Source organism: Nerophis ophidion, linkage group LG22, assembly GCF_033978795.1.
Source record: "Nerophis ophidion isolate RoL-2023_Sa linkage group LG22, RoL_Noph_v1.0, whole genome shotgun sequence".
Lineage (NCBI taxonomy): Eukaryota > Metazoa > Chordata > Actinopteri > Syngnathiformes > Syngnathidae > Nerophis > Nerophis ophidion.
Genome location: NC_084632.1, coordinates 22,958,849 through 22,985,275, shown reverse-complemented (window position 1 = coordinate 22,985,275; position 26,427 = coordinate 22,958,849). Strand labels below are relative to the sequence as shown.

Genomic DNA, 26,427 nt, shown 5'->3' with positions numbered 1-26,427 from the left:
ATACGTTACCACCAAACCCCGCCCCCGAATTTGGAGGTCTCAAGGTTGGCAAGCATGGCACTAACATAATGTAGTTTTTTTTTTTTTTTTTACATATGTCGCATCATCTACAAAGATACAAATAATTGCTATTGCGACATCAAATGGACACATTAAGAACAGCTGTTTGTTTCACTCCAAAATTTTAGGTAAATTTTTATACTTACTAAACTCCTCCCGTGCATAGTTGCCAACCCGAAATTCAGCGCCTCTTCCAAAAACCTCCCGGGACAAATTTTTTCCCTCGAAAATCTCCTGAAATTCACGCCCCCTCCAGCTCCATGCGGACCTGAGTGATGTGTCGACAACCTGTTTTCACGTCCGCAACTCAGTATTCTTCTTCCTCCAAACACGACAAGTTGAGTTTATTCCAAAATGGATACATGGATGATACAGCAGAGGATTGGGAGAATGTCATGAGGTCAGATAAAACCAAAATAGAACTTTTTGGTATCAACTCAACTCGTCGTGTTTGGAGGAAGAAGAATACTGAGTTGCATCCCAAGAACACCATACCTACTGTGAAGCATGGGGGTGGAAACATCATGCTTTGGGGCTGTTTTTCTGCTAAGGGGGCAGGACGATTGATCCGTGTTAAGGAAAGAATGAATGGGGCCATGTATCGTGAGATTTTGAGCCAAAACCTCCTTCCATCAGTGAGAGCTTTGAATGGTTGACCAAATACTTATTTTCCACCATAATTTACAAATAAGTACTTTAAAATTCCTACAATGTGAATTCCTGGATTTTTTTTCCACATTCTGTCTCTCACAGTTGAAGTGTACCTATGATGAAAATTACAGACCTCTGTCATCATTTTAAGTGGGAGAACTTGCACAATCGGTGGCTGACTAAATACTTTTTTGCCCCAATCTGAAATACTTATCTTGGTGAATTCTAGCTGTTAATATACTCCTCCCCTCTTAACCATGCCCCCGACCACCCCACCCCCCACCTCCTGAAATCGGAGGTCTCAAGGTTGGCAATGATCCCGTGGACCGTATAAAACCTGTTCGCGTACGTTTGACACCTCTGTTATGGACTCTACTTTAAAACACTATATTTTTTATTTTATTCTTTTTTTTCCCTCAATACACTGTATTTTACCAAACAGATTTTTTTAAACATGCATTTTTGCTCACATTTTTTTTATTCAGTGGAATGATCAGCATAATTTGATGTTAACATTTCTTTAAAAAGATTCTGTTACATAAATTCAGGGTCCGCAAAAAGCGTTGGTGATTAAGACACAAATTAACTTCTTTGTGGTGTGACGAAGCGGGAAAAAACGCGCCAGCAGGAATGTAGATACAAATGGCATAAAGTAAATGGAACAATACAAATATTTCCTCCTTAACAGCAAGGATATTAACTACGATGTCTGCAAATAAATACGCAGATTTGCTCCTTCCTGGGAACATTTCTAATTCATGTTGATGTGAAGTAGTTCTCAACCGGCTTTAGTCGAGATTAACTTCACACAGTGACAGTTCATCTGCAAAATATGTGTGTGTTAGCAAAACAAACCCCCCTGGGAGAGGGGGCTGATGGGAGAAGCAGGACAATCAAAGGCTGCTATTTTAATCTGGGCTGCCTCAGAGATTAGCTCGCCGCATTGTTTTAATTGTTTTAACGGGAGGGAGTGAAACGCTCGCTTGTAGGGGATCCTTGGCGTAAATCTCAAGTTCAATAGTTTCTAAAACTTGTGCCCCCCGGCCCCCCACCCCACTTCTGTGACCCCCTCAGGCCTCCCTCATCCCACTTAATCCCGGGCTAATACCTTTCTTTCTATTGGCTAATGGTGGAGGGGAGCTCGGCTAAATGCTTCTTAAATAGTCCCGGCTGAGAATGTTTGCAGGGTATCATACTGGGGGTGCAGCTGAGCCGGACTGGGATTTATTGGACCAGGGAGCTAGTACTGGGAACTTGGGACAGCTTCTCAGAAGTCAAGAATTGCACCTTGTCAGGTAAACCACCTGGATCACACACACAACTTGGTAACAAGCCAAATCTTTATTTTTGGATAATGCTGACTTTGTAAACTAGGTTCATGTTCAATTGACTGCTAGAATGTATACTATGTACACTAGGGCTCTCAAACGTGTACCCTATACATAACTTTGTAGTTTAGTGGAGTGCAGCTAGCAGTTAAATATATTACCGTATTTCCTTGAATTGACGCAGGCCATACAGTATGCGCCTGCCTTGAATTACCGCCTGGTCAAACTCGTGACGTCACGAGTGACACTTCCCCGGTCATCATTTTTACAATGGAGGAGGCTGATTTCAACACCGGTAATTTGAAATAACAGAAAGGGAAGAAGATTAAGAGCTATTCAGTAGGATTTAAGGTCCAAGCTTACATCACACTAATTTGTTTACTGCAAGCCTTTGGTAAGTGCCGGAGTGAGAAAAGGTTTTAAAATAATTAGCGCATGCTTACCTTTACCGCATGCCTTTGGTAAGCGCAGGAGTGACAAGAGGTTTTAAAATAAATAGCGCCCAGGCAGCAATTCAAGGAAATACGTTATGTTGAATCCCATTAGAGAGAAAAAATTACGTCCAAATAGAAAAATGACAAGCACACATTGGGCAACACAAAGAGCAACTACCTATAAGCAAGCAGAAGTGTCTCTGACCATTTCCAGTGGAACTCATATTGTAGAAACATATTTAGTACATACTGTAGTAGTGTGTACACTGGATACGCAAATTTTGACAGTGTAGTGCTTTTCTAAATCTTTAACGGAAATGATAATGGTAATTTGTAATTGTGTATCCACGCATTGTTTTCGCTCCTTTTTTGGAAGTTTTAATGTGCGCACTTCCACACCAACACTTAGCATTTTTAGCCAAATGCATTGCGTCGCTTGTCAGTACCCGAACGTTGCACTCGACATGCTGGGTGCGGGAAAAAAAAATCGATACCCATCTGAATCGCTATTTTGATTTTTCACCGACTCAAAATGTATTCGGAATTTTAAAAACAATTAATACTGAACAAAGGGGAAAAAATTGGTATTAAATTTGGTATAAACTAGTGTTGTCCCAATACCAATATTTTGGTACCGGTATCAAAATTATTTCGATACTTTTCTAAATAAAGAGGACCACAAAAAATTGCATTATTGGCTTCATTTTACAAAACATCTTAGGGTACATAAAACATATGTTTCTTATTGCAAGTTGGTTCTTAATAAAATAGTGAACATACAATACATCTTGTCTTTTAGCTTTTGGCTCCTAATTTAGTCTGCTGACAAATGCAGTAACGTGTTGTGTCATTTTCCATTTTATTATTTTGTCAACATTATCAAGAACAAGTGGTAGAAAACGTGCAGGACCGGTACTTTTCAGAGTCGGTATAGTACCGAATGTGATTAATTAGTATTCCGGTTCTATACTAATACCGGTACACCGTACAACCCTAGTACAAACATTTTTAATAAATGTATGTTTTTATCCTTTTTTTAGGCCATCTGTGGCTTACTTTACTTTCACTTTTACAGTCGTCCCTCCTTTATCGCTGTTAACTGGCTCCAAACATGACTGCGATGAAGGAATTTCCGTAAAGTCGGAATCATTAAATATAAATCAAATATTTTCATAACTAGAGCATTAAAACATATTTACGACCTACTAAATAAGTTTCTCAACATAATGAGAGCCCTCTAAACATGAAATAACAGCTTTTAGTCACCTTTACACTTTTTTATTCCAATATTGTAATGCTGGCTTGAGGCTGAGCCAATGAGTGGCCACGATACTGAACAGCCCTCTCTGATTGGTTTGCTCTCTTTTAGTGGCCAATACTACTGTAGTATTGATATTTTTTCATTATTTAGACATGTTATGCTTACACATGCTTAATTTAGGACCAAATTTTGTAAAATATGCTTAAAAAAATAAAATAAACATATATATATAAATAGACATATATATATATATATATATATATATATATATATATATATATATATATATATATATATATATATATATATATACATATGTATATATACACATATATCCCCAAAAATATGCAATGTGATGAAGCCGCAATATTCGAAGTAAGATTTGGTGAGGGAAGACTACTTTGTACTTCAGCAGCTAAGAGGTGCTTTTATAACTTGTAACCTGGTTTGAAAAAAATATATTTTCATTTATACACTAAGTAATTAGATGTTGGAATGTTTGGGAATCTCATGATTCGATTCAGAATCTCGATTCTCGCTTCAATTTCATTCTTGTAATATATTATTTGGTATATAAATTATAATTGTAACAAAACAAGTTACACAAGCTTCTCTTGGCTGCTGATGTAAGACTTATCCACGCTGTGCTGGTGTGAAAACGTATTTAAAAAATATATATATATATCCAAATATACATATATATATATATATATATATATATATATATATATATATATATATTATATTTTGTTTTTTATTTACAAAAATCACAGAATAATAATCAGTTTAATAAAAGACAGTGGTGCAACTCTAGCCAAGTCCCATCCGTACAATACTTCAGATAAAAACTTACGTTTGTAGTAAAACTCACAAAGTAACTTTATCTCAGGCATTATTATACATTTTTTATGTTTGGTTTAGGAGTTCATTGTGAATACATTTTATTTGCCTTTTTCACATTATTTCAGGATTCTAAGAACATTACTGTCATATTGAGTAAAAACAATATTTTTTGTGTATGAGACCCTTACAAAAGCATGTTTCTAGTAAAACTCACAAAGATACATTATTTTAGGTATTATTAAACATATTGCATGTTTGGTTTAGGAGTTATGTTTGAATAACTGTCATATTGAGTATGATAATTATACTGTCCTATTGAGTAAGAAACTAATTTTTGTGTTTGCAAACCTTACAAAAGCATGTTTCTAGTAAAACTCACCAAGTTAAGTAAAAGTACCAATGTTTGTCACACACACTATGTGTGGTGAGATTATCCTTTGCATATGACCCATCACCCTCACCCCCTGGGAGGTGAGGGGAGCAGTGAGCAGCAGCAGTGGCCACGCCCGGGAATCATTTTTGGTGATTTAACCCCTAATTCCAACCCTTGATGCTGAGTGCCAAGCAGGGAGGTAATGAGTCCCAATTGTATAGTCTTTGGTATGACTTGGCCGGGGTTTGAACTCACAACCTACCAATCTCAGGGCGGACACTCTAACCACTAGGCCACAACGTGTGTGACTATCAGTGGTACTTTAACAAAGCAATTTAGAAAACATACAAATACAATGCATAGTATTAAAAAAGGAAAACCAAAATTGTATAAAAGCCTCATGATCAATATTAAGAACAATATTAATATTTGTGTGATTTTTTTTAAATCAAAAAATGTGTTTACAATTTTTTTATGCCAAAAAACAAAAATAAATACCGTATTTCCTTGAATTGCCGCAGGGCACATAGTATGCGCCTGCCTTGAATTACTGCCGGGTCAAACTCGCTTCGCAAAATAATTAGCGCCTGGTCAAACTCGGGACGTCACGAGTGACACTTCCCCTGTCATTATTTTCAAAATGGAGGAGGCTGATTTCAATACCGGTAATTTGGAATCGCATAAGGGAAGAAGATTAAGACCTATTCAGTAGGTTTTAAGGTCCAAGCTTACATGACATTCAAATTTTTACTGCATACCTTTGGTAAGTGCTGGAGTGAGAAGAGGTTTTAAAATAATTAGCGCATGCTTACTTTTACCGCGTGCCTTTGGTAAGCGCAGGAGTGAGAAGAGCTTTTAAATTAATTAGCGCCCAGGCGGCAGTTCAAGGAAATACGGTACTTTAAAACGTGTTATTCATCGGAAATTACTTCATGTGAATGTCAAAATAGTATGAAACAATAGATATTGTTGTGATTAGCTATACACGACAATTATTATAGACTAATCTGGATGATAACGGGACGTAGAAAACTCGTATTTCTCAGTTTAGCTTTGTAGCTTTTTAATTATTTTACCTCTTGGTCAACACCGGCATTTTTCTACTTCCGGTTAGTAAAGCGCAAAACATCCTGTTACAGCAGTTAGGATACAGACTTTCACAATAAAGGTTTAAGCCGTAAACATTACAGATATCAAGAGTACAATCTTACATTGATTGATTGATTGATTGATACTTTTATTAGTAGATCGCACAGTTCAGTACATATTCCGTACAGTTGACCACTACATGGTAACACCCGAATAAGTTTTTCAATTTGTTTAAGTTGGGGTCCACGTTAATCAATTCATGGTACAACATGGTTATTTTGTTGCCGATTGAAACTTCGACGTGTCCGTGCGTCCTTTAGGTGAACATGAACTCCCTGAGTTTGTGCAGCGGCCCCTCCATCCTCCCCCTGCATGATGTCATGCTGGATCTCCACCAGCAGATGGCACAGCAGTACAGCGTCTACTCCGCCGCCGGCCCCGCAGTGCGCACCCTGTCGGTGGCAGAGAGACTTGCAGGTAGGCCATGTGCTATTGTAACTGAGTCTGGAATAAAAATATGACACGTTTTTAATGTTATTACATTAATACAATTAAATTATTAATGTAATTCAATAGATTTTATAGTTCTACACATGTACAGTGTGTAGAACTGGTATAAAAGCGGTATAGGTCGGTTGGTAGAGCGGCCGTGCCTGCAACTTGAGGGTTGCAGGTTCGATCCCCGCTTGCACCATCCTAGTCACTGCCGTTGTGTCCTTGGGCAAGACACTTCACCCAACTGCTCCCAGTACCTCCCACACTAGTTTTAAATATAACTTAGATATTGGGTTTCACAATGTAAAGCGCTTTGAGTCACTTGAGAAAAGCGCTGTATAAATATAATTCACTTCACTTCACACAGTACAACAACAATAAATACAGTCGACCCTCGGCCATTTTGCAGCTTCACTATATGACTGTTTTTCAAAATATCTATTTTAAAAATGATGTCACGGTTCTATAAATTATGCATCTTTAAGCACATTTTACATACTAAATCAGAGGTGTCAAACACAGTGGCCTAGGCCTTCAGTGATGTCCGACTTCAAAGATTACCTCTCAAAATACCATCTTTGATGTCACCACATGATCATTGCTGAAGAAATACTATACAGGAACACATTGAGTCACATCAACAGTATACAAAACGAGTTATTTTCTGGCGCATTTGAAATCAATTAAAACGCATCAGCGATTAAAACGGATACCGTAAATGTATCTGCTTGGCTTATGCAACTTTCGGTCCATAAAGTTTGATTCAAAGTACACACTTCTGAAAAAAATATCTAAACTTTTCCCTGAACACATGAAGGCGACAAATACACATGTACTTTTGTCTTGTTCTGTATATTGTACAGTATTTTGTATTTTTAGTGTTTTGTATATTATACAGGATTGCTTATTATTTTACTGGATAGTAGTCTGTTTATTTCAATTGTTATGTTTTTTTTTCCTTTATTACTTCTTGTGTTATTTATTTGACCCCATATTTGTTCCTACTACCGCACCTTAAATTGGAGTCTTTAATCTCATTATATGCAAATATAATGACAGTAAAGTCCATTCTATTCTATTCTATTCTATTCTAAATAAATGACAAGCATGACACACTTTAACAACACAAGTTTACAACTTTTAGTTGTAGCAGAACAGCAACTGTCAACAACTCGTGATCTGATTGGCTATCACAACTGTCTATCAACTCTATGTGTTCTCAAATTCATCCACTAACGGTCCCGATGAGTATCCAATCACAGGACGTGTAAATGTCACGTTCAACGTGATGCCATCTAGAAGGTCTTACTGACAACAACTTGTGATCTGATTGGCTATCACAACTGTCTATCAACTGTATGTCCCCGATCACTTATAGTGCACGGACACCCGCATTGTTGATTCTGAAGGCCTCTGGCAGATTTGGTACAGCATGGCGACATAAGCTAGCTGAATTCTAATTGGATACTAACTAAAAGTAAAAACAACAGCATTGGAAGGAGCATAATATGACAGGAAGAGGATATGACAAATTTTAGGTATTTAGGTAAAATAAATAAAAAAATAATGTAATCTTTAATTATGATGATGATTTCTGGTTATGTTAGTCCAGCAGAGAAGACCTTGCTGGCCCTGACGGCACACCACTGGTTAAACGTACAGCCCCGGCCTGCAAACAGGTTTTATCCGGCCCGTGAAATGAGCTTGCTTAGTATAACAATTTGCTGAAATTTTTGAATGAAGTAAACTGCTATTCTAAATGTGTCCACTAGATGTCCCAATAGCATTTTTTTGTATCCTCTTTTGCCAGAGCTCACATAAATGATAACTAAATGGGTTGCACTTGTATAGCGCTTTTCTACCTTCAAGGTACTCAAAGCGCTTTGACACTACTTCCACATTTACCCATTCACACACACATTCACACACTGATGGAGGGAGCTGCCATGCAAGGCGCTAACCAGCACCCATCAGGAGCAAGGGTGAAGTGTCTTGCTCAGGACATAACGGACGTGACGAGGTTGGTAATGGGAGGGGGAGGAGCTATGTGGCGTGTTAAGATAGCGGCAACACTTCTGTGTTTGGACACTACTACTTACTCTGCTTTTTAATGATAATATACAAATGTCTTTATTGTCAAAAATCCAATCATCACACCCCTTTTATACCCCAAAAATGCTTTCGATAATCTGTACATTCTGTGTTGTATTTCAGACTGGGGACACATTTTCTTGGCGCACATACAGTAAATATGCCAAACTAATATGTGTATTGATTGATTGATTGATACTTTTATTAGTAGATTGCACAGTACAGTACATATTCCGTACAATTGACCACTAAATGGTAACACCCGAATAAGTTTTTCAACTTTTTTAAGTCGGGGTCCACGTTAATCAATTCATGGTAAAAGTACATGTACCCTTCTAACTTCATGTGTGATTAATGAATCAGGTCCAAATTCACATATGTTGTTGTAGATAATGCTGCATGTGTAGCGAATAAATCACATGATAACACATCAGTTGAGGAAAATGAGTAAATAACATTAATAACATCATGTAATTTGATTATGATATTATTTTTAATTTAATCTTCTGAGAGATTAAAAAATAGCTCCAGTGGGAGCATTTTAAAACTCTGCCAGACTCCATTCCATCTATTTGACTGATGAATATTATCACATCATATATTCAGAAAGTATAAATAACGACAAATGAAGACAGAAAACTATTAACCTCAAGATGTAACTGTAAAAAAAAAATTGTTTGTACGCTTTCAGAATGTGCTTGGTCTATTTTTAAACACAGTAAAACAACCAGAAGTAGTCTTTATTTTTAAGTTTGGTCTATTTTTAAACACAGTAAAACAACCTGAAGTAGTCTTTATTTTTAAGTTATCATGCCATGGTTTACCAGTCCGGAATAAATGTTCCTCCTTGTGGCCCCTGAGCTAAAATAAGTTTGACACTCCTGGTCCAAATTAAGAATTTCCACACATAAAAATAGCTCAAGGAACTTAAAATACCAAATCTGAGGTACTGCGCTCGTGTATTACACAGCATATTATCATTATGATAAAAAAAAAAGTTGCAGCATTTTCACAGGTTAGGGAGGTTAGGTTAGTTTTTTATACTGTAAAGTAGCTCTTATGTATTATACGTGTTTGGGATGTGTTAATCAATTGGCCACCAATCAGTATCGGACGATTTTCTTGAAAAAGTATGTGATCGCCAATTCCTTTTATGCAGTATACTCTATTTGTTTCTAGTCTCCTGGCTAGTAAGCTAGCGGATAACTATGTGTCTCCATACACAGTGTGATGTCGCTTCCCTAAGATAATAATAATCATCTTTATTACGGCAAATAAACTTAATATCTTAATAATCATTATCAAGTAGCATTATCATTGGAGGATTAGGCTAAACATGTTACACAGTAACAGAAAGCCAGGAGCAGGCATGCTAATAGGCAAACTAGCAGCTAATCTTGTTTTAATTAACAGTGCTTAGTAGAATTTAAGAAGTATAGACGGAACTAGGTTACGATAAGCAAATATTATCAAGAAAATAACAAGTAGGTTAATATTATTTGATAGAAGGATTAGATCGATATATTTATTTTTTTCCAAAATCTTTTTTTTGTTGTGTTTTTTTTTTTGTTATTGTTTACAAATAGTTCAATGGACAAATGAGGACTTGAGGGCAAAAAACAAAGGATTTGAAAGATTGGTAGATGGTATCTTTTGCTCGTCTTTATTTAATGTGTACAATTGACTTTGTTTTGATCAATCAATGTGTTGTACTACAAGAAAATAAGGAACTACTTTACAGATTATGTTGATTTTGTCAAGCTGTCCATGGCACTCACCATAAATACACTGTACATTTATACATGCATAAATGTACAGATAACACATTTGATTGGCAGCGGTATCAGCCGGTCTCACTCATGGATGATCATAATGTGGAGCATAAATTCCTGATAGGAACATTCCTATAGAGTACAGTATATGTCTAATTTTGTGGCTATATGTGGTGTTATTTCATGTCTAAATGGCTCTATTAATGTAAACATGATGTTTTTGTCTCAAACTATTAAAATATTCAATTTATAAATGAATACTCTCACTTATCGCGATTCATTCTGGAACCAATTAAGAGCGATAAACAAGGGTCAACTATAACTTTTTTTTTTTTTCCTATGTTATTTAGGTGAACGGTTTTTCCAAAAGGGTAAAAAAAACTATCAATTGCAACGCAAAGAAAAATCAAAAAGTAGCCAATTGTTGTTGTTTCTCTCCACGGCACCACCAGAACTTATATTAGAGACCCGCTATGGAAACCAGCAAAAGCAACGCCGCAGCCGCACAGCGTTCACCGTGCCCCAGCTGCAAGCTCTGGAGAACGCCTTCCAGCAGACCCAGTATCCTGACGTCAGCATGAGGGAGAGGCTGGCCGTGTGCATCAACCTGCCTGAGGCTCGCATTCAGGTGACCACACTCATTTACTTCTGGTATGCTCACATTTGTAGGTAACAGCAGGCTTTTTGACAAAGCAGTAACTAGTAATTCTGGCTATTTATATCAGTGCTGTCAAACCATAATGTTCTCAGTTCCATTCATCACACTTTTGAACTTGGATTAACCATGATTAATCACGTTCTTACTCGCTTGCATAATTTAAATGAACTTAAGAGGAGCCCAATATTTGGACACATATGCAGATTTATTGTCAGAAGGTCATCCAGGAACATTTTTTAAAGTGTGATACTTGAATGCACACATTTATTTGCTCAGAACTTGCCAAGAGTTTCATCGAAGGTCCCGTCAGGGTTTATTTTGAAGTGACATTTACCAGAAAGCACTGACCTGATCACATAGCTTTCAGGTAACCATCCACAGCTAAAATAAAGAAGCATGTACGCTCAAAAGAAATTGTGTGTTAAAATAAAAATAAAAAACTATATATATATATATATATATATATATATATATATATATGTATGTATATATATATATATATATACATACATATATATATATATATATATATATATATATATATATATATATATATATATATATATATATATATATATATATATATTGTGTGTGTATGTTACACACAATTGACTGTGTATTTACTGTATATTTGATAGAGGTTACTCCATGAAGTATTGTTTTAGCGACACAAAGATGTGATATTGAACAAGAGTGAGGCTATTCCATTCCAATTTGTACCTCATTTTTTGTCAATAATCCAAATCCAAATACCAAAGGTGTGGTGCAGTGCGTTCAAGGACAGTCTGGAAACACGGACTCTCAGGTTCTCCTCTACTTTATTCGGACTATTACTGTTTGCTAGAATTTTGCAGACGTGCTATATTTAAAAAAAAAATACATATGTACTTAATATATATATATATATATATATATATATATATATACACTCACATTCACACACTAGGGCCAATATATATATATATATATATATATATATACATATATATATATATATATATATATAGATATATAGATGTATGTATGTATGTATGGGCCTCACGGTGGAAGAGGGGTTAGTGCGTCTGCCTCACAATACGAAGGTCCTGAGTAGTCTGGGGTTCACTCCCGGGCTCTCCCCGTGAATGCGTGGGTTCCCTCCGGGTACTCTGGCTTCCTCCCACTTCCAAAGACATGCACCTGGGGATAGGTTGATTGGAAACACTAAAATTGGCCCTAGTGTGTGAATGTGAGTGTGAATGTTGTCTGTCTATCTGTGTTGGCCCTGCGATGAGGTGGCGACTTGTCCAGGGTGTACACCGTCTTCCGCCCGATTGTAGCTGAGATAGGCACCAGTGACCCCAAAGGGAATAAGCGGTAGAAAATGTATATATATATATATATATATATATATATATATATACATATATATGTATATATATATAGATGTATAATTTAATGTATAATGTATAATTTTATTTTTATTTTTTTATTTTTTTTTCAAAAGCAAATCATACTAAAACTTGGATGTATAAAAATTGAGGTGCCGCTTTATTGTGTGTGTCTTTGCTGTGCACTTCCACCAAGCATACAATTCCCTTTAAAGCAATACAATGAACAATGGTCATGAATGAGAAAGTGGGAGAAGTAAGTACAGCACAATGCACATTCATTGCAAAATGTATTTATAATACACAATATAAGCAGTATTGTAGTTAGTGTAGCAATACTTCAATGATCAAACAGAAGGCAGATCTCTGCCAAGGTTGAACTGCTAACAAAATTAAACACGTTTGTCCCTCTGTAAGTCAGCAGGGTACCGCTTGGCAGTGTTGGGTGATACTATTTTGGTAACAATCCGAAGTTAATACAGGCACCACCAAGTAATACCAGTATTTTTTACTTGAATTTTCCAAGCTATGGATTTTGTGGTTGTGTCTTCATTTTGTGTGTGCGTGTAACTCTGCCAACTGTGTCATGTCTAAAAAGCTGTCTTATTGTTAAAAACTGGACTTAGAAAGACATTAAGAGGTTTTTTTTTATGCTCTAGCTATGAATTACAAACCCAGTTTCCATTTGAGTTGGGAAATTGTGTTAGATGTAAATATAAACAGAATACAATGATTTGCAAATCTTTTTCAACCCATATTCAGTTGAAAATGCTACAAAGACAACATATTTGATGTTCAAACTGATAAACTTTTTTTTTTTTTGCAAATAATCATTAACTTTACAATTTGATGCCAGCAATACGTAACAAACAAGTTGGGAAAGGTGGCAATAAATACTGATAAAGTTGAGGAATGCTCATCAAACACTTATTTGGAACATCCCACAGGTGTGCAGGCTAATTGGGAAACAGATGAGTGCTATGATTGGGTATAAAAACAGCTTCCCAAAAAAAGCTCAGTCTTTCACAAGAAGAGATGGGGCGAGGTACACCCCTTTGTCCACAACTGCGTGAGCAAATAGTCAAACAGTTTAAGAACAACGTTTCTCAAAGTGCAATTGCAAGAAATTTTGAGATTTCAACATTTACGGTCCATACTATCATCAAAAGGTTCAGAGAATCTGGAGAAATCCCTCCAAGTATGCGGCATGGCCGGAAACCAACATTGAATGACCGTGATCTTCGATCCCTCAGACGGCACTGTATCAAAAACCGACATGAATTTCTTAAGTGTTGGAATTGGGGGTTAAATCACCATAAATGATTCCCGGGCGCGGCAACGCTGCTGCCCACTGCAGCAGCGTTGATGGGTCAAATGCAGAGAATAATTTCGCCACATCTAGTATGTGTGTGACAATCATTGGTACTTTTTAACTTTAAAGGATATCACCACATGGGCTCAGGAACACTTCAGAAAACCACTGTCACTGAATACAGTTTGTCGCTACATCTGTAAGTGCAAGTTAAAGCCCTACTATGCAAAGCGAAAGCCATGTATCAACAACACCCAGAAACGCTGCCAGCTTTGCTGGGCTTAAGCTCATCTAAGATGGACTGATGCAAAGTGGAAAAGTGTTCTGTGGTCTTACGAGTCCACATTTAAATTTTTGGGGGGAAACTGTGGACGTTGTGTTCTCCGGATCAAAGAGGAAAAGAACCCCCCGGATTGTACTAGGGGCAAAGATGAAAAGCCAGAAAGTGTGATGGTATGGGTGTGTATTAGTGGCCAAGGCATGGGTAACTTACACATCTGTGAAGGCACCATTGATGCTGAAAGGTACATACACGTTTTGGAGCAACATATGTTGCCATCCAAGCAACGTTATCATGGACGCCTGTGCTTATTTCAGCAAGAAAATGCCAAGCTACGTGTTACAACAGTGTGGCTTCGTAGTAAAAGATTGCGGGTAGTACACTGCTCTGCCTGCAGTCCAGACCTGTCTCCCATCGAAAATGTGTGGCGCGTGGTTCAGTTGAACGACTGAACCTCTACGTAAAACAAGAATGGGAAAGAATTCCACTTTCTCAACTACTTTGGCACGTGTTGCAGCCATGAAATTCTAAGTTAATAATTATTTGCAAAAAAAAATAAAGTTTATGAGTTTGAACATCAAATATGTTCTTTGTAGTGCATTCAACTCCATATGGGTTGAAAAGGATTTGCAAAACATTGTATTCCGTTCATAATTCCATCTAACGCAATTTCCCAACTCATATGGAAACAGGGTTTGTATTCGGTTAATGATGACCAGAAGAAGACTTGACTGGGAATGTGTGCATAAATGACACAACCAACAAAAATGCAGTATGTTTATAATCAAATAATAGGAAATTATGTATTGTTAATATTTTACAAGTTATGTTAAGATTTGTATGTACTATCATGATATAAGAACAATAAAAAAAAATATGTAAAATGTTCAAAGTTTATATGAAATTGTAAAAAATATAGGTTCAAGGGGAAAGAAAAGTGTTACATATCGCCTAACCTAGTGAAGCCAATTCAAAACTGTTATAACAAAACACAATAAATGGGCAAAAACTGTTATTTTGAAATTGTATCTTAATTTAACCTCTTCAGGTCCAAGCTGTTTTTTTACATGTTTTTTTCTTTTCTCTTTGCTATTTGGGCTTATTGGACCCTAATTAGAATAAAAACTAAAAATCATCTTTTCATATGATGTACTTAGTCCATAAGTACACAAATGTGTACTTCATGTGTGGTGACATGCTAATTTTTATTTTTACACTTTTTTCCCCCCAAATTCCATTGTATGTTATACTCTTCTGACACCACCAGATAGCAGTATAAGTTTCCATATGTCGGCATAAGACCCCAATTCAGTAATGAACACAATTTTGGAAATAAGAGCGAAAAGGTGCTGTCCACGCATGTGGCCACTAAAGCCTTTATAGGTTTTAAGGGAAAATGTTCAGCCACAATATATACTCTAATAGTTACAGTGGTTTTAGAAATATGGTCGTAAATAATATAATAATAATAATGATGATAATAATGGATTAGATTCATATAGTGCTTTTCTAGACACTCAAAGTCAGACCTGGGCAGATGAAAGCCCGGGGGCCACATGCAGCCCGTTAAGCTTTTCCATCTAGGCCGCCGGACATTCCCAAATAATTTTTTTAGATGTTTAAGATGGAAAGTGTAGCTGCCATTATGATGTGCAGTCATGTTTTCTAATGACCGTAAGTCTTCAACTGTACGGAGTCTTTCAATGCTTGGAATCTGCATCATATACTAGTTACTATGGTCATCTAATTAGTTACTATGATAATTAGGGCTGCAAATCTTTGGGTGCCGCATGATTCGATTCAATATCGATTCTTGGGGTCGCGATTCAATTATATCTAAAAATTTTTCGATTCAACACGATTCTAGATTCAAAAACGATATTTTTCCGATTCAAAATGATTCTGTATTCATTCAATACATAGGATTTCAGCAGGATCTACCCCAGTCTGCTGACATGGTAGCAAAGTAGTAGATTTAAAATATATATATGTTTTATAATTGTAAAGGACAATGTTTTATCAACTGATTGCAATAATGTAAATTTGTTTTAACTATTAAACGAACCAAAAATATGACTTATTTTATCTTTGTGAAAACATTGGACACAGTGTGTTGTCAAGCTTATGAGATGCGATGCAAGTGTAAGCCACTGTACCACTATTGTTCTTTTTTTTATTTTTATATATAAATGTCTAATGATAATGTCAATGAGGGATTTTAATCACTACTATGCTGAAATTATAACTAATGTTGATTCTATTGTTGATAATATTAATTTTTGTTTTATTACTTTTGGTTTGTTCTGTGTCGTGTTTGTGTCTCCTCTCAATTGGTCTGTTTATTGCAGTTCTGAGTGTTTCTGGGTCAGGTTTGGTTTTGGAATTGGATTGCATTGTTAAGGACGGTTTTTTTTTTTTTTTTTTTTTAATGGGAATTGATTCTGAATTGCACAACGTGAGAATCAGACGAGGCACCAAGCAGTGTGGGTGGGGAGCGTTTCCACACAGTGTTTCCAGAACCTGAAATGTAGGTGTCAGGGACAGACGTGTAAGGAGATTTTTACAACAAAGTTGTAAACCTTAGTGACATATCACATATAAAAGGATAGTCGGTGGGGTTCTTTGTACCTTTCACATTCATATTTTGCTGTTTGTTGCATTTTTGTTGCGTTTCGCTTGATTGTAAAATATGTCAATCAAAAGGGGGTGTGACATTTATATGTTAATATTCAGTATTTTATCCTTCTTACAAAAGTGTAAACTTCCATTACATTTTTTTAAGGAGGTCTGTCATAATATTTTTAGCATTCAATCAGACATTATTGTAAAGTTTTATATTAATGTTCCTAAATATAGATATACCAGCCCCCAGATTCATTTTTTTTCTCTAAATTTGCCCCCCGAGTCAAAATAATTGCCCAGGCCTGCTCAAAGTGCTTCACAGAGAAGAAGATGGCGCTCGAAGTGATGCTAAATTAACAACTATCTCTATGGGCTTTTAAATGAACATGATGGCCCCAATACTGCTAAACTGAACTAAAACTATTACAAAGGACATGTTGCAGTCCAGCAGAAACAAAGTATAATTGTGGTTTTGGCCCTTAACAACCGGATAGAGTTTGTGGTCTGTCCTGCATTAGATATTATTTTACTCTGTCAAAATGTGTCTTCTGAAGATCTGTCATGTACAAACGCTGTTTCCATATGAGTTGGGAAGTTGTGTTGGATGTAAATATAAACGGAATACAATGATTTGCAAATCATTTTCAACCCATATTCAGTTGAATATGATACAAAGACAACATATTTGATGTTCAAACTGAAAATTTTTTTTTTTTTTGCAAATAATCATTAACTTTTGAATTTGATGCCAGCAACACGTGACGAAGAAGTTGGGAAATGTGGCAAAAAATACTGATAAAGTTGAGGAATGCTCATCAAACATTTATTTGGAATATTCCACAGGTGTGCAGGCTAATTTGGAACAGGTGGGTGCCATGATTGGGTATAAAAACAGCTTCCAAAAAAATGTTCAGTCTTTCACAAGAAAGGATGGGGCGCAGTACACCCCTTTGTCCGCAACTGCGTGAGCAAATAGTCAAACAGTTTAAGAACAACGTTTCTCAAAGTGCAATTGCAAGAAATTTAGGAATTTCAACATCTACGGTTCATAATATCATCAAAAGGTTCAGAGAATCTGGAGAAATCCCTCCACATAAGCGGCATGGCCGGAAACCAACATTGAATGACTGTGACCTTCGATCCCTCAGACGGCACTGTATCAAAAACCGACATAAATCTCTAAAGGATATCACCACATGGGCTCAGGAACACTTAAGAAAACCACTGTCACGAAATACAGTTTGTCGCTACATCTGTAAGTGCAAGTTAAAGCTCTACTATCCAAAGCGAAAGCCATTTATCAACAACATCCGGAAACACCGCCGGCTTTTCTGTGCCCGAGATCATCTAAGATGGACTGATGCAAAGTGGAATAGTGTTCTGTGGTCTGACGAGTCTACATTTCAAATTGTTTTTGAAAATATTCGACATCTTGTCATCCACACCAAATGGGAAGCAAACCATCCAGACTGTTATCAACGCAAAGTTCAAAAACCAGCATCTGTGATGGTATGGGGTTGCGTTAGTGCCCAATGCATGGGTAATTTACACATCTGTGAAGGTACCATTAATGCTGAAAGGTACATACAGGTTTTGGAACAACAATTCCCAAACATTTATTGAGTGTTGTTAAAAGAAAAGGTGATGTAACACAGTGGAGAACATGCCCTTTCCCAACTACTTTGGCACGTGTTGCAGCCATGAAATTCTAAGTTAGTCATTATTTGCAAAAAAAAATAAAGTTTGAGTTTGAACATCAGATATCTTGTTTTTGAAGTGCGTTCAATTGAATATGAGTTGAAAATGATTTGCAAATCATTGTATTCCGTTTATATTTACATCTAACACAATTTCCCAACTCCAATGGAAACGGGGTTTGTACACTGCCAAAATGACTCCTTCAAGAAAACAACCAAAATGTGTCTTTTGAAGATCTGTGATGTATTTACTGTGCCCAATCCTCACAGGTGTGGTTCAAGAACCGAAGAGCAAAGTTTCGCAAAGGTCAAAGATGTCCCGCCCTCTGCACAGAACAAAAGGAGGACAAGCTGGGAGAGGATGTGGACCGAGATGTAGACACTGAAAGCAACATCCCACTCAAGCCAGCTCTGCCCCAACTTCCTGTGTCAGATAAAAGACCAAATCTTTGTCGGCGTACAGACGCTCACCTCTTCTCCAGGCGACACTGCCCTCCGCTTTTGCCTTTTATCCCAGGCCGGAGTTACAGCCACTCACCTCACCAGCCTCTTTTCGGGATGCTGTCCGCAGACTTTATGTCTCCTCCGGAGTTCTGGCCTTTGGTCCAGCAGCATAGGTCCTGCTTAGGGACTCCTACTTCAGTCATTACGAAAAACTGCAACCTCTCCTATCAAACTGCTTCTACCAATAAAGCTTTGCTGCATTTTAACCTGGGATTGTAACATAGTGAGTGAGTGAGTGAGTGAGTGAGTGAGTGAGTGTGTGAGTGAGTGTTCATACTAGTCTTACTAGGGTCTGACATTATAAGACGACTCAAATGTCACCATTTATTAAGAATATAAACAAGAATTGAACGCGGTCAAAGCCTTAATGAACAAGTGCCCCACCCCGGCCTCACAAGTGTTTATGCTGAAGATCCTCAGCCATGACAGATGTAAAGCCTCACTCATATTGTACATATTGTGATGTTTCTTTTTTTTTTTTTTAGCATATGGAGCTCATATTTGTATCTATAGTAATGACAACGGCGGCTATGTAACAAAGCACTGCAGCATGTAAATGTGAAATAATAAAGTGGTTTGTATTTTAAACTATCCGAGGTAGCCTAGTTCTTAAGGTGAGGATCCAAACTCAACGTGTGGTTTTGTTGTGGAATATTATTAATGAATAGTTGCAATTAATTGGAATTTCATCACTGTCCAAACAGTTCATAATTAATACAGTTAGTGTATCTCACTGGACGGGTTTGCAGCCGAGTGTGAAGTGAATGGGATGAGAATCAGCACCTCCAAGTCCGAATCCATGGTTCTCGCCTGGAAAAGGGTGGAGTGCCATCTCCGGGTTGGGGAGGACACCCTGCCACAAGTGGAGGAGTTCAAGTACCTCAAAGTTTTGTTCAGGAGTGAGGGAAGAGTGGATCGACAGGCGGATCGGTGCAGCTTCTTCAGTAATGCGGACGCTGTATTGATCCGTTGTGGTGAAGAAAGAGCTGAGCTGGAAGGCAAAGCTCTCAATTTACCGGTCAATCTACGTTCCCATCCCTATACCTATGGTCATGAGCTTTGGGTTATGACCGAAAGGACAAGAGCACATCCTCCACATCGAGATTAGCCATATGAGGTGGTTTAGGCATCTGGTCAGGATGCACATCCGAACGATAGGAGGCCACAGGGAAGACCCAGGACACGTTGAGTAGAGTATGTCTCCCGCCTGGCTTGGGAACGCCTCGGGATCCCCCGGGAAGAGCTGGACCAAGCAGCTGGGGAGAGGGAAGTCTAGGCTTCCCTGCTTAAGCTGCTGCCCCTGCGACCCGACCTCGGATAAGCAAAGGAAGATGGATGGATGGATGGATGGAATGTATCACACAAGAATTGCTTTCTTGGCAGTGTTGCATGTAGACTACAAGTAAAATAGTACTTTGTAATATGTCAAATATAATTGTGATGTTTATGGAGAGTTTAGAACAATATAATTCATCAATATTCAACAATTGTGTCATGTTAGACTGTATTTCTTAAACATACTCTTAGGCATTCCTTAAATGGGAACTTCACTTTTTTTTGTTGCAATTTTTCAAATGAAAAACATGACGACGAATGGATGCTTTTTTTTTTTTTAAATTGCATTCTAATTTGTAAATAAAAGTCGGCTTACCAATGGGAACTCCTGTATTCCGCCCACAACATCCAATAAAAAAACATTCAAAAAGCGCCCAAAATATTCCATTTACATTTTGTGGCTTGAATAGTAACCAAGTATTAACGATATTGTTATAAGCGCAAACGCAGAAAAACTATTTATATTGGTGCAGTGATCACAAGCTTATGTGCCAATGGTTACATCATCAAGTGGTCTGTTGCTTCCTCGCTTCCCTATTCCCTGTAACTTTATTCCATCCATCCATTTTCTACCGCTTGTCCCATTCAGGGTCGCGGGGGGTCGCTGGAGCCAATCTCAGGTGCATTCGGGCGGAATGCTAGGTCATAAATCATACATCTCACCTGGACATGAGACATCTGAGTAGGTATTCCGACCTTGTCAGCCATTTAGGACCCGAAACTGGTGAGGATGACACAAAAAGACTCTTGCGCCCCCTTTTCTTCACGGGGAATATAATTCATTTTTCATCTAAATGAGAACATATGAACATCCCCGCAGTCGGAATCCTAATGACAGCAGATCATATACAGTAAATGATGTTTTGTTTTGTTAGTTGGCTCTCATAAAGTCTGCAGTGTGGTAATAATCAGTAATGAAGAAAAAAAAATGAAACGTAATGCCTTTTTGAAATTAATGATCAAAATACGTACATTTAAATGTTATTATAAATTTGCATGTTACTACATTACATATATACTTACATCATGTACATAAAACCTCAATGGAAGTGTTTGGGTATTTAAGGGTAAGCAGACTTTTGTTTGCATCTAGAATGCAAAAAAATAAAACAACATCCATCGTCATGTCTTTCATAATGATTGTGGACGATAAGCACAATTCCCCAAAAAAAGTGTAGTTCCCCTTTAACCTACAGGGCTGCAAAAAATACCCGTTTCTCGGCTGCGGACCGTATGGGCCCCAGCCGTACTTAGTTGTAATACACTTTCCCACCAACTGTGGCAGTAATGACAATCTCAAACAAACAGAAGAAGTCTTGAGCTAAAGTATTTGAAAAGTTTCTTAGGCACAAAAATTATGACTTAGATGGTGGAGCTGTATTTTAATTTGCACTTTAATTTTGTTGACAGTTTATTTAAGAAACTGTGGAGAGAGGTGTGGCCAGCGCGCGTGCAGGAGCAAAGGTCACCACCTCTGTCTATGGTGCTGAGGACGAGCACCATCGGATAGGGCTGACTGCGAAACACAGCTGGCAGGTGATTAGATTTCACAGGTGGTACGTATTAATCCAATGATCTGTTGTCTTTAACAGTGAGCGGCCGAGTGCAGGAGGGAGAGGAGTATGGGAGAAATTGAAAAGTCCAGAAAGAACGTTTTGTCTGATGAGCTTGTGGAAAAACCATTAAACCTTTGTCAACTCTGCACACCTGGCGTATGTATCAGTGGGACCGCGAGTACGCGAATTATACAGAAACATATACATGTTTCGCATGGATTAATTTAGTTAGTGTTTATTAATTTTAGCACTGCGTAATTGTAAGTTTATGTATTTTAATCAGTTCCTTCTATTGCAGTATATTTGACGAGTAATTATTTTTGTAATCAGCCTGACCTAAGCCTAAGGTTTATGTGTTGAATAAATGGAACACAGCATCATAGTAATAACCTGAATAATGTAAATAATTCAATGTATATACTCTGATGATTAACTTGTGGGGCAGCACGGTGCGACAGGGGTTAGTGCATCTGCCTCACAATACAAAGGTCCTGAGTAGTCCTGGGTTCAATCCTCGGGATCTTCCTCTGTGGAGTTTGCATGTTCTCCCCTTGACTCCCTGAGTTGAGTTTATACCAAAATGGATACATGGATGATACAGCAGATGATTGGGAGAATGTCATGTGGTTAGATGAAACCAAAATAGAACGTTTTGGTGTAAACTCAACTCGTCGTGTTTGGAGGAAGAATACTGAGTTGCGTCCCAAGAACACCACACCTACTGTGAAGCATGGGGTCGGAAACATCATGCTTTGGGGCTGTTTTTCTGCTAAGGGGACAGGACGATTGATCCGTGTTAAGGGAGGAATGAATGGAGCCATGTATCGTGAGATTTTGAGCCAAAACCTCCTTCCATCAGTGAGAGCTTTGAATGGTTGACCAAATACTTATTTTCCACCATAATTTACAAATAAATACTTTAAAATTCCTACAATGTGAATTCCTGGGTATTTTTTTTCACATTCGGTCTCTCACAGTTGAAGTGTACCTACGATGAAAATTACAGACCTCTGTCATCATTTTAAGTGGGAGAACTTGCACAATCGGTGGCTGACTAAATACTTTTTTGCCCCACTGTATGTTCCTTCTTGACTGCACTTAAAGGCCTACAGAAATGAGATTTACTTATTTAAACGGGGATAGCAGGTCCATTCTATGTGTCATACTTGATCATTTCGCGATATTGCCATATTTTTGCTGAAAGGATTTAGTAGAGAACCTCCACGATAATGTTCGCAACTTTAGGTGCTAAGAGAAAAGCCCTGCCTCTACCGGAAGTCGCAGACGATGACGTCACCCGTGTGATGGCTCCTCACATATTCACATTGTTTTTAATGGGAGCCTCCAACAAAAAGCGCTATTCTGACCGAGAAAAAGACAATTTCCCCATTAATTTGAGCGAGGATGAAAGATTCGTGTTTGAGGATATTGATAGCGATGGACTAGAAAAAAAACACAAAAAAAAGTACAAAAAAAAAAACACGATTGCATTGGGCCGGATTTAGATGTTTTTAGAAACATTTACTAGGTTAATTCTGGGAAATCCATTATCTTTCTATTGTGTTGCTAGTGTTTTAGTGAGTTAAATAGTACCTGATAGTCCGAAGGGTGTGTCCACGGGTGTCAATGTCTCAGGGGAGTCGACGGCAGCTATGGACGGCATAAGCTCAGCTTTTCTCCGGTAAGAACTGACTTTTTAACCACAATTTTCTCACCGAAACCTGCTGGTTGAAATTTGGTAGGGATCCATGTTGGCTTGACCGCGCTCTGATCCATAGTTTCACCTCCAGGAATTTTAAACAAGGAATCACCGTGTGTTTGTGTGGCTAAAGGCTAAAGCTTCCCAACTCCATCTTTCTACTGTGACTTCTCCAATATTAATTGAACAAATTGCAAAAGATTCAGCAACACAGATGTCCAAAATACTGTATAATTATGCCGTTAAAGCAGACGACTTTTAGCTGTGTGTGTGTGCAGCGCTCATACTTCCTAAAAACCTGTGACGTCTTGCGTACATGAGACGAAACTCGCGGGAAATTTAAAATTGTAATTTAGTAAACTAAAAAGGCCGTATTGGCATGTGTTGCAATGTTAATATTTAATCATTGATATATAAACTATCAGACTGTGTGGTGGGTAGTAGTGGGTTTCAGTAGGCCTTTAAATGTAGAATATATGAGGAATATATTTATATTATTCATATATTATATATTATATATATAATATATGTTGGCAGAGGGGTTAGTGCGTCTGGCTCACAATACGAAGGTCCTGCAGTCCTGGGTTCAAATCCAGGCTCGGGATCTTTCTGTGTGGAGTTTGCATGTTCTCCCCGTGAATGCGTGGGTTCCCTCCGGGTACTGCGGCTTCCTCCCACTTCCAAAGACATGCACCTGGGGATAGGTTGATTGGCAACACTAAATTGGCCCTAGTGTGTGAATGTGAGTGTGAATGTTGTCTGTCTATCTGTGTTGGCCCTGCGATGAGGTGGCGACTTGTCCAGGGTGTACCCCGCCTTCCGCCCGATTGTAGCTGAGATAGGCGCCAGCGCCCCCTGCGACCCCAAAAGGGAATAAGCGGTAGAAAATGGATGGATATTATATTATTTATTACTATTATTGTTTATTGTGAGCGAACTGTGGTGCCGAATTTCCCCCAGGGATCAATAAAGTACTTTCTATTTTATTCTATTCTATTCTATTAGACAAAAGTGCGGTAGGTACGCACTTTGCTCACCGTATTCAGGAAACAAGTTGCGCCGTGTTTTCTACGTAGTAGTGGCGTGAGGCAGTGTGACGCTGTGTCAGGGTATCGAGCAGTCTGGGAGGCTTAAAGAGACATCACAGCAACTGGAGGACAAGAGGGGGGGGAAAAATAAACGATTCCCACCTACGAAGAACCATGACTTCGACAGCCTGTCGATAGCTTAAGTCTAAAGGTAATTCCACACGCTTTCCTCCGGGCGTAAAAAAGCTTATTCCCGTGTGTTGTTCCTCGAAGAAAGCAATGCGCGGTACATGAAGCTTCTCGCTCGGTTTCGTGTGCTAGTTTGCCCCCAACCGCTAATGTTAGCATCCGAGCTATGGGAGCCCTGGCTCGCTTGTTCGGATTAGTAGAGCCATTAATACATTCATACATTAATACATTCATACATTCACACCTAATTAAACTTTCAGACTAAAACGCGGATGGATCCAAGTAAAAGTGAGTAGCGAACACAGCCTTGGCTGTGAGAGTGTTATTCATTTGTTATTAGCCACTTACTAACCACATTTTTGTAGCTTCACGGTTGTCAGTCAATGAATACTTTGTGCTTTTCTTCACCCTTTTCCTGTAATTGTTCTTTAAATAGTGTTGTTATATTAGCGCCGGCTAACATGAGCTGCTTTAATAGGCGTAGGGCCAAAGAGGAGCGCTGTTTTTTACGTGCTAGCTAGGTTAGCTTCACGTACGACAACCACTTTGAATAACATGGCGGTAAGTGAGCGCCCCACTTTTAGTTAGGAGCTATCCGACGACGAATATATTTTTGTGACATATTCACGCTTTTCTGTGGACGAATGATAGCTGTGGCGCTAAGCTGCTAAATAACGCCAGGATGTCTTGGAAGTACCTGGCCTTGTCCTGCCAACTAGCTTTGTGGCATGTTAGCATTTTGGAATAAATCCATCGATTTTTTTTTTTGCTTCACAGTTCAATTCCCACGCCGTCCCGTGAAAACATCTACAAACTTTATCTTACATTTCAGGAAATATATCATGTGAGATTGATTAAATGACAGCTGCCAAACACACGGCGAGCTAGCCAGCTAGCGGTGTTAGCGAGCCTTAACAAGCCACGAAAGGCACTCAATTTACACCGCGATCAGGAGCCAATTTTAATTCAGTTCACTTCAGTTTCAGTTTATTTGGAACATGCATTCAATAAAATGTAATGCATCACACGATTCTAATTGTTTCACTACAACACGTCCGAAAAGGAGTAGGAAGAAGCAGAGCTTAGTTAAACCTACCCATTTTTATACCAAAGCAATGTTATCCAATTTCCTGGTCTCTGTAAAAGAACAGTGAATTAGGGCTGGGCGATATGGCCTTTTTGTTAATATCTTAATATTTTTAGGCCATATCGCGATACACAATATATATCTTAATATTTTGCCTTAGCCTTGAATTAGCACATGATACATATACTCACAGCAGTATGATGATGCTATATGTCTACATTAAAACATTCTTCCTCATACTGCATTGATAAATGCTACTTTTAAACTTTCATGCAGGAAATCACAACTAAAGAAATCAAAATTTTTTTCATACGGTGTTGATCTTTAAATGTTTGCCTCGGCATTTTGATGGTGTGGGCGTGTGGCAACGAACGGAGATGTTGACATGCGGAGTAAGCAGGTGACTTTTCAAATGATGCTTTATATTAGCAGTAATACTACTTTTTATAGCAACGCTTCCCCCCCACACTTGACAAATTACAGTTGTCTGTTCGACATGTTCCCACTTGAAGCCGAACCACCGCCAGACGATGGAAACCCTGCTGTTTTTATTGGGAATTAAGTCTTCCTTCATTTGTTACCAGATCCGCACCTTTTTTTTTTGGTACGGCTACGTTAGCAGCTAACATAGCCCAGTCTGCTAGCTCTCTGCTCTGCGAGGGCGGACACGTATGTGACAGTATGTGACGTATT

The 26,427-nt window shown here is 38.1% G+C and overlaps 2 protein-coding genes across 7 annotated transcripts in view; both read left to right on the top strand.

The window, feature by feature from the left end:
* The first annotated feature begins 1,881 nt into the window (after positions 1–1,881).
* zgc:101100 (uncharacterized protein LOC445169 homolog) lies at positions 1,882–19,380 on the top strand. Of its 2 annotated transcripts, none has more exons than XM_061884051.1 (4): positions 1,882–2,006; positions 6,360–6,516; positions 10,850–11,025; positions 18,607–19,380. In XM_061884051.1, the coding sequence occupies exons 2-4, from the start codon at positions 6,366–6,368 to the stop codon at positions 19,057–19,059; spliced, it is 780 nt and encodes a 259-aa protein (XP_061740035.1). In that variant the 5' UTR covers positions 1,882–2,006; positions 6,360–6,365; the 3' UTR covers positions 19,060–19,380. The 2 variants fall into 2 exon arrangements, with proteins under 2 accessions (XP_061740035.1, XP_061740037.1); XM_061884053.1 differs by lacking the exon at positions 1,882–2,006 and adding an exon at positions 5,659–5,713.
* Positions 19,381–24,488: 5,108 nt separating this feature from the next.
* csnk1g2b (casein kinase 1, gamma 2b) overlaps positions 24,489–26,427 on the top strand; it is a 90,307-nt gene continuing 88,368 nt past the window's right edge. For 3 of the 5 annotated variants that reach the window (XM_061883520.1, XM_061883517.1, XM_061883516.1), the window contains exon 1: positions 24,489–24,669. The gene's annotated coding sequence lies outside the window, so the exon portion shown is untranslated. The remainder of the gene's footprint in view (positions 24,670–26,427) is intronic. The other 2 variants (XM_061883519.1, XM_061883518.1) reach the window with 2 other exon arrangements.

Excerpts from the sequence above, each read along its gene's own strand:
- zgc:101100 (XM_061884051.1), top strand. The coding sequence starts at position 6,366 with ATGAACTCCCTGAGTTTGTGCAGCGGCCCCTCCATCCTCCCCCTGCAT. Across the intron at positions 6,517-10,849 it reads GGTGGCAGAGAGACTTGCAG|AACTTATATTAGAGACCCGC; the intron begins GTAGGCCATGTG and ends CGGCACCACCAG. Across the intron at positions 11,026-18,606 it reads TGCCTGAGGCTCGCATTCAG|GTGTGGTTCAAGAACCGAAG; the intron begins GTGACCACACTC and ends CAATCCTCACAG.